At 35.1% G+C, this 14,412-nt stretch overlaps 2 protein-coding genes across 6 annotated transcripts; both read left to right on the top strand.

Moving 5' to 3' along the window:
* Positions 1 to 719: 719 nt before the first annotated feature.
* On the top strand, positions 720 to 1,557 carry BNAC06G33620D (auxin-responsive protein SAUR78). Its single transcript, XM_013845234.3, has one exon. It carries the CDS (start codon positions 968 to 970, stop codon positions 1,319 to 1,321), a length of 354 nt encoding a protein of 117 aa, XP_013700688.1. The 5' UTR covers positions 720 to 967; the 3' UTR covers positions 1,322 to 1,557.
* Positions 1,558 to 6,114: 4,557 nt separating this feature from the next.
* On the top strand, positions 6,115 to 11,782 carry LOC106404994 (probable complex I intermediate-associated protein 30). Of its 5 annotated transcripts, none has more exons than XM_048761375.1 (9): positions 6,128 to 6,329; positions 6,648 to 6,753; positions 7,466 to 7,618; positions 7,794 to 7,907; positions 8,115 to 8,171; positions 8,525 to 8,616; positions 8,724 to 8,804; positions 8,881 to 8,979; positions 9,072 to 11,782. In XM_048761375.1, the coding sequence occupies exons 4-9, from the start codon at positions 7,817 to 7,819 to the stop codon at positions 9,261 to 9,263; spliced, it is 612 nt and encodes a 203-aa protein (XP_048617332.1). In that variant the 5' UTR covers positions 6,128 to 6,329; positions 6,648 to 6,753; positions 7,466 to 7,618; positions 7,794 to 7,816; the 3' UTR covers positions 9,264 to 11,782. The 5 variants fall into 5 exon arrangements, with proteins under 5 accessions (XP_022560357.1, XP_013701076.1, XP_048617332.1 ...); XM_048761374.1 differs by having other exon boundaries at positions 6,611 to 6,753; XM_022704636.2 differs by lacking the exon at positions 7,466 to 7,618 and having other exon boundaries at positions 6,115 to 6,329.
* The last annotated feature ends 2,630 nt before the right edge of the window (positions 11,783 to 14,412 follow it).

Raw genomic sequence — 14,412 nt, 5'->3', positions numbered from 1 at the left:
CTTGGGGAAGAACACTTCGATTTCGTTGTTCCGTGTGTGAGAACGACGAGGAGGATGACAAAAACGAGGTTAGAGACGAAAGGTTCGACGGAACAATGATTTTCTCCAAGAACACTAAATCACCGTGGATGGAGTGAAGTAGAGCTTCGGCGGAGAGGACAAGGTAAAAAAAATTAGGGTAAAGGAAAGTCATACCCATTAACCGTGTTTCTTCCTTTTTCCCTTTTTAATTAATCTAATACTAAATCAATTATGAAAATTATAATTTATTATTATAATTCATATTAATTTGTTATTCTATGGTTATTATGGTATTCACAGGAATTAAATTCTTATTTTCCTAAAAAATTCGCTAAAAATCTTATTGAGACAAATCTAAGTTCAAAGTGTCATTTTTCCAATTTTTCTTTTATATTTTATACATGTGGTTTATATATGATATCGTTGAGGTTTTAGTAATTATAGTGTACTAATCCAAAATATATATTTTAATTGTATTGTTCTTAATCATCAGTAGAAATTTCTAATTTGATTAACAACTGTGACTTATTTAATATTTCTACATGAAAATAAATCAATTACTGCCGCAAAATTTATTACGGGATATCTATACAATTTTTTTTTTTTTAAAGATTATAAGATAAAAAGGAAAAACAATGGGCACAGCAACACTAGTTTTGCCATTTATGTCTTCATCCCTCTTAGCTGTTATGCATCAATCGGTGGGTCATGCATCTATACGTTCTCTCTCTCTCTTGTTTCTCTTTCGCACTCAATATATTTATACACGAACCTTCCTCGTTATTTCCTCCCAAGAACATCTCAAACACTTCTATTCTTCATTCATTGAAATATTTTGACCAACACACACACATATAATCATTTGTCCTCATAAACCCTAAACCTTACCTAGTTCCAACAACTCTCTAGTTCCAAATCCAAGAAAAAGAGGTTAGTTTCATAAGCAATGGCCAAAGTTGGGAAGCTGACAAAGCTCAAGTCGGCCATAAAGAAATGGCCTTCCTTCGCCAAGAACCACCACCACTCATCCTCCTCCGCCGCTGTATCCGACGAGCTCTCAGAGGACAACAATCTCCATGTTGTTTATGTTGGTCAGACTCGAAGACCTTACATGCTTAGACCAGACATCATCTCTCACCCACTTTTTCAAGAACTGGTCAAGAAGGAGGATCCGTTGGAACATGATCGTGAGATTGTTGTAGCTTGTGAAGTTGTTTTGTTCGAGCACTTGTTGTGGATGCTCAAGACTGGTCAAGAAGGAGGATCCGTTGAAGAATTGGCTGAGTTCTATACTTATTAACATCGACCGATTGATTTATAAACATTTGTTTCGTATAATATATACTTCCAATGTTGTTATTTTTGTTGTTGCTGCTGATTTGTGTTTTGATTCGATGCGGTGTGTGATCAAAAACGTGATCTCGTAAACCATGTCATTTGCTTCTGCTTTTTTTTTGTTCTCGAGCAATTTTATGATGATGAGCATATGTAGCTTCTTACTTTGTTACGACCAACAAATAATTATATTCCCCTTTATATTCCCTTCAAATATATTCTAATATATGCATTTCCTTAACTTAACTGTAATAGACAATTAAGAGAATGTGATGATTTTATAGATAAACTTATTTTATGGTCGCATTTATATTATTTACTTTCATTGTGGCGGTTTTTTAACTTTTGTTTCTCTTTTTGTAACGGAATCTATCTCATGATGAGTCATGTGTCTCATGACATATAAAAAGTACTTTATTGATGTTTGAAAATTGCTTAAATTAATACAGATTTTTTTTAAAAAAAAAATTTGATTACATGATGACGATCCCAGTTAACTAAATTATCTATCTTTAAAAAAAATACTAGCAATGATTTATATCATTGACATTCATGGTGTTTGGTTTTAAATCCGGGACAGTACTTAGCTAAGACATACTACATAACATTGCTAACTAGCTAGTATCGAAATGATTAAGAACTCTGAAAGATCCATTCTACAAAATTAACAATTATAATAAACATTTTTCATATGTTTTTGCGCTGTGATTATTTAAAATACTGTTTTGTATTTGTTTTTAAAACGTAATTAGTAAATCTTCATTTTAAAATCGTCGAGACTCCACGTACATACGTACCTGAGACACGATCCTCTGCAAATCATACATATGTATATATGGTTGTCCGTTTCAAATATGTATTTCCGTATAAATCATAAACTTATAAGCATTTTTTTAAAAAAAATTGCCAAGAATAATGGTCGCTCTCATGACGCGTTGGTGACCTGGTCCCAAGTTCATGTCCCGACTCTCCTTTCTAGTTGCAGATATAACATATTCATTTTTAATGTTTCTGAACTTCCAGCCATATAAAAATATATTAATTTTAAAGAAGTATAATACATAATGAAAAATATAGTTTATACTACTTGCTTACCACCAGTTAAAAAGCATACAAATACATGTATACATAGAGTATATCTGTAGCAGCAAAGTTGGTGATCGAAACTGATAATTGTCGTGGTGGTGACGAAAGGGACGCACGGAATATTATTAAAGAGTCTCGAGGACTTTATCTATACACATAAACGTAATTAATTAGACAAAACTATATATGCTCTAATATAATAATTAATATCATATCAACTTTTAAGTACGATCATAATACTATATATGCTCTCATATAAAACTATACAAGAGGAGAAGTTTGGTGGTTAAGTTTTAATTAAGTTTCGTAATTGCTTCCGACATGCTAATGATTGAGAAGTCGCTCGGTGTGTCCTTTCCGCAAACTTCATGGATATGTCTACTTCTGTCTTCTTCATTACACCTCTTGCTGCCTATACTGTGTGTACAAGATTGGGTTATGCTATGAGTCGAAATGTGATCAATTTTCTTAGAACAAATATATTTATTCACCACAATTTTAAGTAGGTTAAAACGTAACACCATCTAAATTTGTAAAATGAACAATTCTAATTAAATAGTTATGGTTTCTTATTCGGCGTGCGCAAAAATGGTTGGTAATAATCATAACATTCCTTTTACAAAAAAATAAAATAATAACCATAACATTCAAAAGATGCTTATGAGTCGAGATATAGAGATACTGACAGTGATTAGTTGAATTTTATCTCTCTATTTTATGTTTATTTATTTTAAATCACTTAATTTTACCAATCATATTATAACTTTATTTTTGAAAGTTAAAGCCTACAACAAATTTATATTAGCTTTTACCAATCATACTTTAGCTTTACTTTTAAAGCTACATTAAAAAAAATTAAAGCAATTTTTTTTATGTATTTTAGGTAAAAACCTACATCTTTGGGAGTGATTGGTGTTGGCTGTGAGTGTTCTACACAACCATAATTCTCTCTACCGCAATAAATTCAAAGCAATCAAGCTTTATTAATAAAAACTAAAGCTAGAGCGCAAAATATTTAAAAGAAAATATAATGGTTCTAGAAATCAATTTTTCAACAGCTTTAGGTTTAGTGCTTTTAAAACTTTGAAATAAACCTACAGTAATAAAATTTAAAGCTAAAGCCACAAAATCTACCGCTTAAATCTTAAAGCAAAAAACCCAAAGCTACAGCCTCTACCAATCAACCCCTTTATTTTACAGGCTGTAGAAACTGTACAATGAAAAAAATATCTATAATATCAAATAAATTAGATAATCATAATAAAAATATCTATAAATATTTTAGTTTAATTCTGGGTGTTTTTAAAATTATCGAATTTTTTTAAATAACATAAATATTATTTACATATCACATTTTAAATAACAATGAACTTTGATAATTTATAAAAATCATTAATATAAATGATTTTAGTTGACAAAATAATTATTATATATATATCACATATTTTATTTTGAAATATCTATAGCTTACAGCTATAACAATTTTAACTACAGCGAAAGTCTTTGCAAAAAAATCTACAGTAACAACTTTACAGCTACAACCAACTTACCTACAACTAAATTTTTACAGCTAAATTCTTACTGCCGCAGTCGAACCAATCATCACCATAATCAATTTTCTCAGAATAAATATATTTGGTTACCATAATCAATTTTCTCAGAATAAATATATTTATCCACCAATTTCTTTTTGTAGGTTAAAAACGTAACACCATTTAAATTGGTAAAATGTGAATGTGAGTAATTCTAAAGAAGCGCTAATCAAAGCGATCTCAATGAAGCGGAACCGATAGAACTCTACGGCGTCTTGTCGGACATCGATTCACTGTCTTCATCCTTCTTTCTCTGTCGTTTTAGTTTCCTTCCTAGGGGCTGTTTGTTTCACCATTTGCCATCTCCATCCAAATGATTCATTTGTATGATTTATTCAAATGATCCATTCAGATTTTTGTGATTGTTTGTTTGTCCATCCACATAGCTCATCTAGATGAATCATCTAAATGGATCTTATGTTTGTTTCTTTATTTTCATTTCCATTCAAATGAGTTTAGTAAAAAAATTACCAAAATATCCTTGTGTTGATTTAATTATATGTTTAATATTAATTTTAGCTATATTACATTTAATTATTTAGTTTAATATATTTACATTAGAATTATTTCAAAATCAACGAGTTTTTTTTTTGCGGTTTGGGTGGGAAAACAAGTTTTTTCGGTTTTAGCGAGAAAACACATTTTTTATGTTTTGGTGGAAAACAAGATTTTTCGGTTCTGGCGGAAAAACTATATTTTTCGATTTTGGCGAGAAAATACAAATTTTTGGTTTTGGCGAGAAAACAAGTTTTTGCGGTTTTGGCGGGAAAACACGTTTTTGGCGAGAAAACACATTTTTGCGGTTTTGGAGGGAACCACGTTTTTTGCGATTTTGGCGAAAAAACGCATTTTTGCGATTTTGGCGGGAAAACGCGTTTTTGCGGTTTTGTCGGGAAAACACGTTTTTGGCGGGAAAACACATTTTTGCGTTTTTGGAGGAAAACACATTTTTGCGATTTTGGCGGGAAAACATGCTTTTGCGGTTTTGGCGGAAAACCGCGTTTTTGCGGTTTTTGCGGGAAAACGCGTTTTTGCGGTTTTGGCGGGAAAACGCGTTTTTGCGGTTTTGGCGGGAAAACGCGTTTTTGCGGTTTTGGCGGGAAAACGCGTTTTTGCGGTTTTGGCGAGAAAACGCGTTTTTGCGGTTTTGGCGGGAACACGCGTTTTTGCGGTTTTGGCGGGAAAACGAGATTTTTCGGTTTTGGCGGGAAAATTCAAATTTTCGGTTTTGGCAAGAAAACACGTTTTTTGGTTTTGGCGGGAAAACACATTTTTTAGTTTTGGCGGGAAAACACGTTTTTGTAATTTTGGCGGGAAAACACGGTTTGCGACTTTGGCGGGAAAACGTGTTTTTTTTTGTGTTTTGACGGAAAAATGTATTTTGGGGTGTTGGCGTGAAAACATTTTTTTTGTGATTTTGGCATGAAAACTTGTTTTCGGTTTTTTGCGGAAAAACACGTTTTTGCAATTTTGATGGAAAAACATTTTTTTTGCAATTTTAGCGGGAAAATGCGTTTTGGGGTTTTGGCGTGAAAAAGTAGTTTTTAGCACGGGAAAAAGTGTTTTTATAGTTTTGTCAGTTTTCGTTTGTGACAAAAATGATATTATGTTTAGGTTTGTAATTTATGAATTACATTAAGGGTATAATAGACATTATACCTTTTTGAATGAACCATCTCCATTCAAATGATCCAAATTGGTTCAGCTGAATGGACTTTTAAATTAAGCCTAAATTTCCAAAAGTCATCCGGATGATCCATTTGAATGAGTTGCACTTTTAGTGCCTAAACAAACAAAACTCTCATCTTCATCCAGATGGTCCATCCAGATGGAGAAACAAACAGACCCGTAGATCCCAAAATGGGTTTGCTGATTCTATTGCAAAAGTACATCTTTTACCGGGCTGAGCCCTTGTTAAGTCTTTTAAATCAATGAATTTCAGTTCCTCAAAAAAAAAAAAGAGAGTAATTCTAAAGAAATAATAATGGGCTGCTTATTATGTTATATGTATAGATCATACAAGAGTTAATTGGCGTATAAAAGAAAATATTTGAATGCCAGTCTCAATTTAGATTGGATTCAAAGCCGAGTGAAGGAATTGGGCCTTAGCAGGCCTCATGGCACAATGAAATGAAAAAAAAACACACACCGGTACAAGAAACAAGACTTTGTTCTGCCTTCCACGTTGGTCTCCTAGTTAAACTGACACTCATCGGTGGCCGACGTTGCCAGTGATTGTGAAACCAAACTCATCCTTTGTGTCTTGTATGCACCATAAGTAAATAAAAAAATCAGGTGAAACCAACTCATCCTTTGTCTTGAATGATTACGATTGTGCATTTTACTACGACTGAGCTTGTATTCAGTTCAAGTATGTCTTCCAAGTGTTTGCTGAAATGCCTCAATGGGTAGAGATAGTCATTTCTTTCGCAAATATAGGTTTTTAAGGGGTTCTGCGGATGAATCTAAAATGATCTTGGATTGGATTAGCTGAAGTCAGTTTACTTACTACTCTCTTCTTAGATGGAAACAATATTTTTAGTTCATGACTAAATGAGAAATTTTACGACTTGCAGTCTCCGCAGGAGTTCTTATTAGTGTATTATTGTTCAGAGTTTCTCCGTTGCCATTGGGGAGAGCAGTTGAACAGTCAGGAGGTTTATAAGAATGTCACGGTTTAGATCATTGTGGCAAGCCTCGGTGAATGCAACAAAGAAAGGTATTTTCTTTTTTATTCTCTTGCTGAGAGTCAATTTAACATGTTTGACACTTCTTGTAACTTATTTAATTTTGTTGCCATTGGTTTCCTTATCTTGTTTTAAGTTGGGTTGTGTATTAAATAGTAACGAACTGGGTTTTAAATGTCGAATGGCGACTCTTGGCGTTAGGAGGCTCGACACTCGCCACACGCCATGGCTTTTTATGGCGATCGCCATGTGTATCCAAAAGCCAAATTACAGTCAGCTTCTACCCCTAAAGAATATATTTCAGAAACCAAAACACCTTATTCATTGATAAAATAAATGTAGAAAACATAAAACACCAAATGAAAACACATATTCAAAGCATAATACCAAAGCAAAACACCAATTCAAAGCAAAACCCGAAATCTAAAACAAAACAAGATAACAAAAAAATGATATACGTAATGAACATTAACTTAAAATCCTATGAACCCTATGTCAAAGAGAGATTTGCATAAATAAAGAAGAGTTACTGCCGGTGTATCTAGCAGAGAAAGCAAGAACTTAAGAAAAACGATAGGGTCATGTTACTATTCTATAGTACTATTGTTGAAGTAATTAGGGTTTTAGATGGATTAGGGCTTTCTGTTTAGTATATTTAGAGTATAGTACTATTTTACTTAACCATTGTGGATTTAGAAACCAAAATTCTGTTAAACCAACTTGGTTTGTTTCTCAACAACGAAGCGACGCTATGGTCGACACCCAGTAAATAAGAAAAGCGAGCAAAGGCGGTCGACATGTGTACCTCGCATGGCCATGAGGGGTTCTGGCGTTTTGGAGATCGCCACAGGTCGCCACTCGCCATGGCGTTCAAAGCGGTCGCCATTTAAAACCAAGGTAACGAATACTTTATATATTCTTGGTTTTTGGCCTTATAATCAAAATGTATTTGCCTGGAAATAAAGATATGTTTGAAGACTAGGGATGAAGGTTTTGCTTATAATATGTATGCTCTTGAGCCTTTTAGCTAGTCTTTTATTTTTAACTTGTTTTCACGGTATACATACTTCAGCTCTAACGTGGGAGCTCGAGGAAATGCTACCGCCTGTGGAGAAGTGTATATTCAAGTTCAGTTCAAAAGAAGACCTGAAGAGATGGCACCTGTATTCTGATTCTGAGTATGGAGGTACTTAAAACACAGGTTCAGGCATCTGCTCATATTTGATGTTGCAGAACATATGTCCTGCTTAAGAAAATTTTCTTTTACATTCATTCCTCTTTGATTCATATAAACAACTATTGAGACGAAATAAGATATCTGAATATCTGCTGTACATACATAGCAATTCTTCATGTGCTCTGCTAATTATCGTGTTGGATATTTACTATGTAGGATTGTCTTCGGCTTCATTGGAGATTAAAGATGGAGGAAATGGATCAGATTGCACTGGTTAGCGTTATATAGTGGTCAATTGTGCTTAGCCTTTTCCTTTTGTTGCTCTTTTGCTTGGTTCTGATACACCCAGTTTGTGTAAGATACATTTTTCAAATAGACTTGTCGTTTGCTCATAAATGGAGGCATGTACATGTTAATAGAGATTCACAACACCCTTTTTCTTGATATCTTGATCTGCAATTTGTTTGGTTTTTAGCCGTTTAGGTTCTTTTATGCGTCTCTGATGAAATTACATGCATGGAAATGAATATATGAGGTTTCTTGATTCTTGTACCATTGCTTCCAAGTCTCATCATTCTTGTTTCTGCAATTGGGCTGACCATTTTCACCGTGTACCTCTTCCTTAGGTGTTTTCTCGGGGAGCCTCTTTACGGAGATTAGCGAAGGTTCAAAATTGAGTATTAACCGGAGTGGTTTCTGTGGAATGCGCTCAAAGAAGGTTAAACACATACCCTTTTTTCTTACTAATCATCAAATGTCAATCAAAACCAAATATCAGAGTGGGTTCACGCTCAACTTAACTAAACCACTTCCGCCTTTCTGTAGTTTGATGGGTTTATTGATCTCGACGGGTATGATTCAATAGCCATGAGGCTTAAAGGAGATGGAAGATGCTACATCTCTACTGTGAGTCTGATGTCTCAACACAAAGTTCATAGGAGCACATCTTTGTTTCTTAAACTAAACCGTGATTTGAATTCAGATATATACTGAGAATTGGGTAAACTCGCCAGGACAAGCAGAAGATAACTCATGGCAAGCTTTTGTATTTGCTCCAAAGGGAAACTGGTATACAGCTAAGGCAAGTCTCAGACTTCTTCGACAAGGCAACTTGCGTAAAAAGAGGTTTTGTTATATAAACCTAACCCAAGCTTGACAATTTTTCTTTTTCAGGTTCCTCTAACTCGCTACTTGCCAACATGGAAAGGAAACGTGATAGATGCAGACATGGAGATGAATCCAGGCCGTGTTGTGGGTATGTCTCTGTCAGTTAACTCACAAGGAGGTGGTTTTATTGGAGCTAAGTTAGGCGCAGGCGATTTCAGAGTCGAAATTGACTGGATCAAAGCATTGAGAATGCCATGATGAATGATGCCGACAAAAAGAAACTGAAGTTCTCTGGTTTGGTTTACTATTAAACCCGGGATTTGGGTTAACCGGATCGAATTTGGTGGACAAAAGGAAAACGTTTGTGAAATGACAACACTTACAAGTTACAGCAAGTTGTCTTGGCTTTAGTAGAACATAAAAGTCAATGAATAAAATTACATGGGCCATTTTAAGCAAGTTGCTCAATTTGATCAAAACTGAGACAGTTACACAAAGAGACACATTGTATGTTTGTTTCTCGGTGGAAGACACAATGTGAGTTTGGCACACATTCCTTTCACTTTATCCCGCCAGCTGTCTTTTATTGCCCAGAACTACCCTTGGTTGTTGTAAAGAGAGTGTTAGCTTTTTAGAAGTCTTGTTTCTTTCTTTGTAACTATATTACGGTTCAGTTGTAATAAATGTAAAGGTATATTGGATACAGCTAATGGGTTTTATGTTGGATGGTGCAGTCATGGATGGAAGATATGTGAACGTGTGGACGAAGCTTTGTGGACGAGATTTTTAATCTTACAAGAGTTTTGTAGACTAGATTTCGTGGACGAAGTCTTGTGGATGGTTTTAGTGGATTATAAGTTCATCATTTTCATAAAAAGATGATCAAACTTTTCTTTCATATATAGTAAATTTACCATCAAAAAGACAATAACTAATTTCAAATGGACCAAAAAATTGTAACTAAAGGTTTTTTAACAGAGTTCCATGGATGAGATTGTGTGAATGAGGTTTGTGATGTCTTATGTTCAAGGGTTTGTGGATGAAGATCTTATGGATGAGGTCTCATGTTCAAGGTTTTGTGGATGAAGATTCGGCAGCCATCTCCACCAACCACTACCATTGTATCCATACTCACGTCTTCCACCATCGCCTCCACAACCACCACCGCCTCCACTGTGGTATCCACCGCTTCTTCCACCACGCCCTCCACCGCTACCGCCATCGTTTCCACGGGACTGAGCCTCGAGAATCTATCAGTTGCGAAGAGCCTCATGGGAAGACGGTGGTCTACGGCGTCCTCTGCAGGATCTGAAAAAAGGAAAAATCATTAACGGTGGCTGTCGGTGGTATAAAAAGCACACAAGTTCTTGTGGACGGACGATTGTGGATGGATTATGAATACATGTTCAATCTTCATCTTCCCTCCCACATATTGAGAAATAAAGATTCAAGAGACTATTCAATTCAAAAAAAATTAGTATATATTGTCTCCATCTTTAAATAATTTTACAGTTAGTTAAGCTGGAAACAACAAAAAATGTCAAAACATTACGTAATCTGATAGTAACCACGTGGACAAGCTCTTGTGGATGGATACTTATGGACGGATCATGTATACATGTTTGTGAGTACGAGGTTTGAATTGCATGGCTTCTTTATAAAAATGTTAACACAATTCTCTTGACCACAAGTATCTTGTCCATAACTATCTTATCCACAATGCTCTCTTCTATAACACAATTTTCTTAACCACAATTCTCTTGACCACAATTTTCTTAACCACGATTCTCTTGACAACATCAACACAACCACTGAAAACGAGATCCTCATCCACAACTCTTCCGACCACATCAAACAATATCCACACACACATTGACCAAGAGAGCCACCGATCCTCATCCACAACTCTTCCGACCACATCAAACAATATCCACGCACACATTGACCAAGAGAGCTATTGTCACCTTCATAACTATCACGTCTCCACCGCCTCCTCCATAACCACCACTGCCTCCACTATGGTATCCACTCCCATCTCACTACGGTGTCCACCACCGCTTCCATGGAACTAAGCGCCGCCGTTTATAGCTACCACCACCTTGTTCATAGCCACCATCGCTTCCATAGACGGTAGAGAAGACCAATAGATGTATGCTTGAGAATAGAGATGGAGAAGATGTTGGCATGGAAAAAGGGGGTTAGGGAGAATTTTGGATCGAGAAGATTATGGTTCGTTTCCAGAATTCGATTTCCAAATCGAGAAAATGTCGAGAGGTAAAGGAGTTAGGATTACTTTTCTGAATTTGGGAATCTGGAAAAATAAGATTTTTGTTTAAAAAAAAAACAAATAGAGTTTATTTTATTCTTTAGAAAGGCTAACTAAAGAAAGAATAAAGAAACTATCTTATTGTCTTACTTAAAGGTTATGTTAGTCAATTTGCTATGAGAAAGTGTGTCATATATACAATGTGTCTTTTAGAGAAAATGGAAACTGAACTTGTGTCTCCCAGCGTAATTATTTGATGCAGTTACACAAAGAGACACATTGTGTGTTTGTTTCTCGGTGGAAGACACAATGTGAGTTTGGCACACATTCCTTTCACTTTATCCCGCCAGCTGTCTTTTATTGCCCAGAACTACCCTTGGTTGTTGTAAAGAGAGTGTTAGCTTTTTAGAAGTCTTGTTTCTTTCTTTGTAACTATATTACGGTTCAGTTGTAATAAATGTAAAGGTATATTGGATACAGCTAATGGGTTTTATGTTGGATGGTGCAGTCATGGATGGAAGATATGTGAACGTGTGGACGAAGCTTTGTGGACGAGATTTTTAATCTTACAAGAGTTTTGTAGACTAGATTTCGTGGACGAAGTCTTGTGGATGGTTTTAGTGGATTATAAGTTCATCATTTTCATAAAAAGATGATCAAACTTTTCTTTCATATATAGTAAATTTACCATCAAAAAGACAATAACTAATTTCAAATGGACCAAAAAATTGTAACTAAAGGTTTTTTAACAGAGTTCCATGGATGAGATTGTGTGAATGAGGTTTGTGATGTCTTATGTTCAAGGGTTTGTGGATGAAGATCTTATGGATGAGGTCTCATGTTCAAGGTTTTGTGGATGAAGATTCGGCAGCCATCTCCACCAACCACTACCATTGTATCCATACTCACGTCTTCCACCATCGCCTCCACAACCACCACCGCCTCCACTGTGGTATCCACCGCTTCTTCCACCACGCCCTCCACCGCTACCGCCATCGTTTCCACGGGACTGAGCCTCGAGAATCTATCAGTTGCGAAGAGCCTCATGGGAAGACGGTGGTCTACGGCGTCCTCTGCAGGATCTGAAAAAAGGAAAAATCATTAACGGTGGCTGTCGGTGGTATAAAAAGCACACAAGTTCTTGTGGACGGACGATTGTGGATGGATTATGAATACATGTTCAATCTTCATCTTCCCTCCCACATATTGAGAAATAAAGATTCAAGAGACTATTCAATTCAAAAAAAATTAGTATATATTGTCTCCATCTTTAAATAATTTTACAGTTAGTTAAGCTGGAAACAACAAAAAATGTCAAAACATTACGTAATCTGATAGTAACCACGTGGACAAGCTCTTGTGGATGGATACTTATGGACGGATCATGTATACATGTTTGTGAGTACGAGGTTTGAATTGCATGGCTTCTTTATAAAAATGTTAACACAATTCTCTTGACCACAAGTATCTTGTCCATAACTATCTTATCCACAATGCTCTCTTCTATAACACAATTTTCTTAACCACAATTCTCTTGACCACAATTTTCTTAACCACGATTCTCTTGACAACATCAACACAACCACTGAAAACGAGATCCTCATCCACAACTCTTCCGACCACATCAAACAATATCCACACACACATTGACCAAGAGAGCCACCGATCCTCATCCACAACTCTTCCGACCACATCAAACAATATCCACGCACACATTGACCAAGAGAGCTATTGTCACCTTCATAACTATCACGTCTCCACCGCCTCCTCCATAACCACCACTGCCTCCACTATGGTATCCACTCCCATCTCACTACGGTGTCCACCACCGCTTCCATGGAACTAAGCGCCGCCGTTTATAGCTACCACCACCTTGTTCATAGCCACCATCGCTTCCATAGACGGTAGAGAAGACCAATAGATGTATGCTTGAGAATAGAGATGGAGAAGATGTTGGCATGGAAAAAGGGGGTTAGGGAGAATTTTGGATCGAGAAGATTATGGTTCGTTTCCAGAATTCGATTTCCAAATCGAGAAAATGTCGAGAGGTAAAGGAGTTAGGATTACTTTTCTGAATTTGGGAATCTGGAAAAATAAGATTTTTGTTTAAAAAAAAAACAAATAGAGTTTATTTTATTCTTTAGAAAGGCTAACTAAAGAAAGAATAAAGAAACTATCTTATTGTCTTACTTAAAGGTTATGTTAGTCAATTTGCTATGAGAAAGTGTGTCATATATACAATGTGTCTTTTAGAGAAAATGGAAACTGAACTTGTGTCTCCCAGCGTAATTATTTCATCAAAACTATACCTTAAATTGACGATGAAGAGAATAAAAATAATTAAATTAAACTATTAGATAACAATAATCACACATTGTGACTAACGTTTGAACCGATAAGAAGAATAGGGTGGGTGGGTACAACGTAGGGTCACGACATCACATCTCTAATTACGTGTTTAGAGATCACTGCGTCCGTACGATTTTTTATCACTTTCTAAATCAAACCAAAGTTTTATCTTGGTAATTATTTTAAATGTTGTGTGTGTTTTTTTTTTTTGAAAAATAAATGTTGTGTGTTTGATAAAGTTAATCATAAATTTTAAATTATTAAAGCAGAAAGAAGAATAGTTTTAATTATTTTTAAAATATTTGCAAAAAGAAAATTGCGTATGATAAGAAGAATTCGTGGTAATTTACTTTAATAGTTTTTAATTACTTTTAAGATATGTGCAAAAAAAAAATGGTTTCATATAATAAGAAAATATTATAAACGTGCATGAATCAAATGTCAAAAATGACAGCACCGAATTTGACAAAGATAAATCATCTGAAGCTCATTGTCACTATACATGCACAGTAACTTCAACTTTTTCATTTTTATATAAATTAATCATTTCGATCGATTGTAACATATCATCTCTTCTTCTTCTAATAACACATTCTCTCTTGTTATCAGTGTTATCTTCTTTCTACGAATATAAATTTTGTCTTTATTTAAATTCTTGCGATACAATAAAATTTTGTTTTTTTTATAACAGAAAAGAATTAGTAGTAATGCACTTTAATAAAGTTGCTGTAGGCTAAAAACGTGGATAAATATAAAAAGACAAGTAGTTCAAGTGGCGAGTTTCTCGATCAT

This window comes from Brassica napus, chromosome C6 (assembly GCF_020379485.1).
Source record: "Brassica napus cultivar Da-Ae chromosome C6, Da-Ae, whole genome shotgun sequence".
Taxonomy (NCBI): Eukaryota; Viridiplantae; Streptophyta; class Magnoliopsida; order Brassicales; family Brassicaceae; genus Brassica; species Brassica napus.
This window is presented reverse-complemented; position numbering and strand designations above follow the sequence as displayed.

Excerpts from the sequence above, each read along its gene's own strand:
- BNAC06G33620D (XM_013845234.3), top strand. The coding sequence starts at position 968 with ATGGCCAAAGTTGGGAAGCTGACAAAGCTCAAGTCGGCCATAAAGAAA.
- LOC106404994 (XM_022704636.2), top strand. The coding sequence starts at position 6,702 with ATGTCACGGTTTAGATCATTGTGGCAAGCCTCGGTGAATGCAACAAAG. Across the intron at positions 7,908-8,114 it reads TTCTGATTCTGAGTATGGAG|GATTGTCTTCGGCTTCATTG; the intron begins GTACTTAAAACA and ends TTTACTATGTAG. Across the intron at positions 8,617-8,723 it reads GTGGAATGCGCTCAAAGAAG|TTTGATGGGTTTATTGATCT; the intron begins GTTAAACACATA and ends GCCTTTCTGTAG.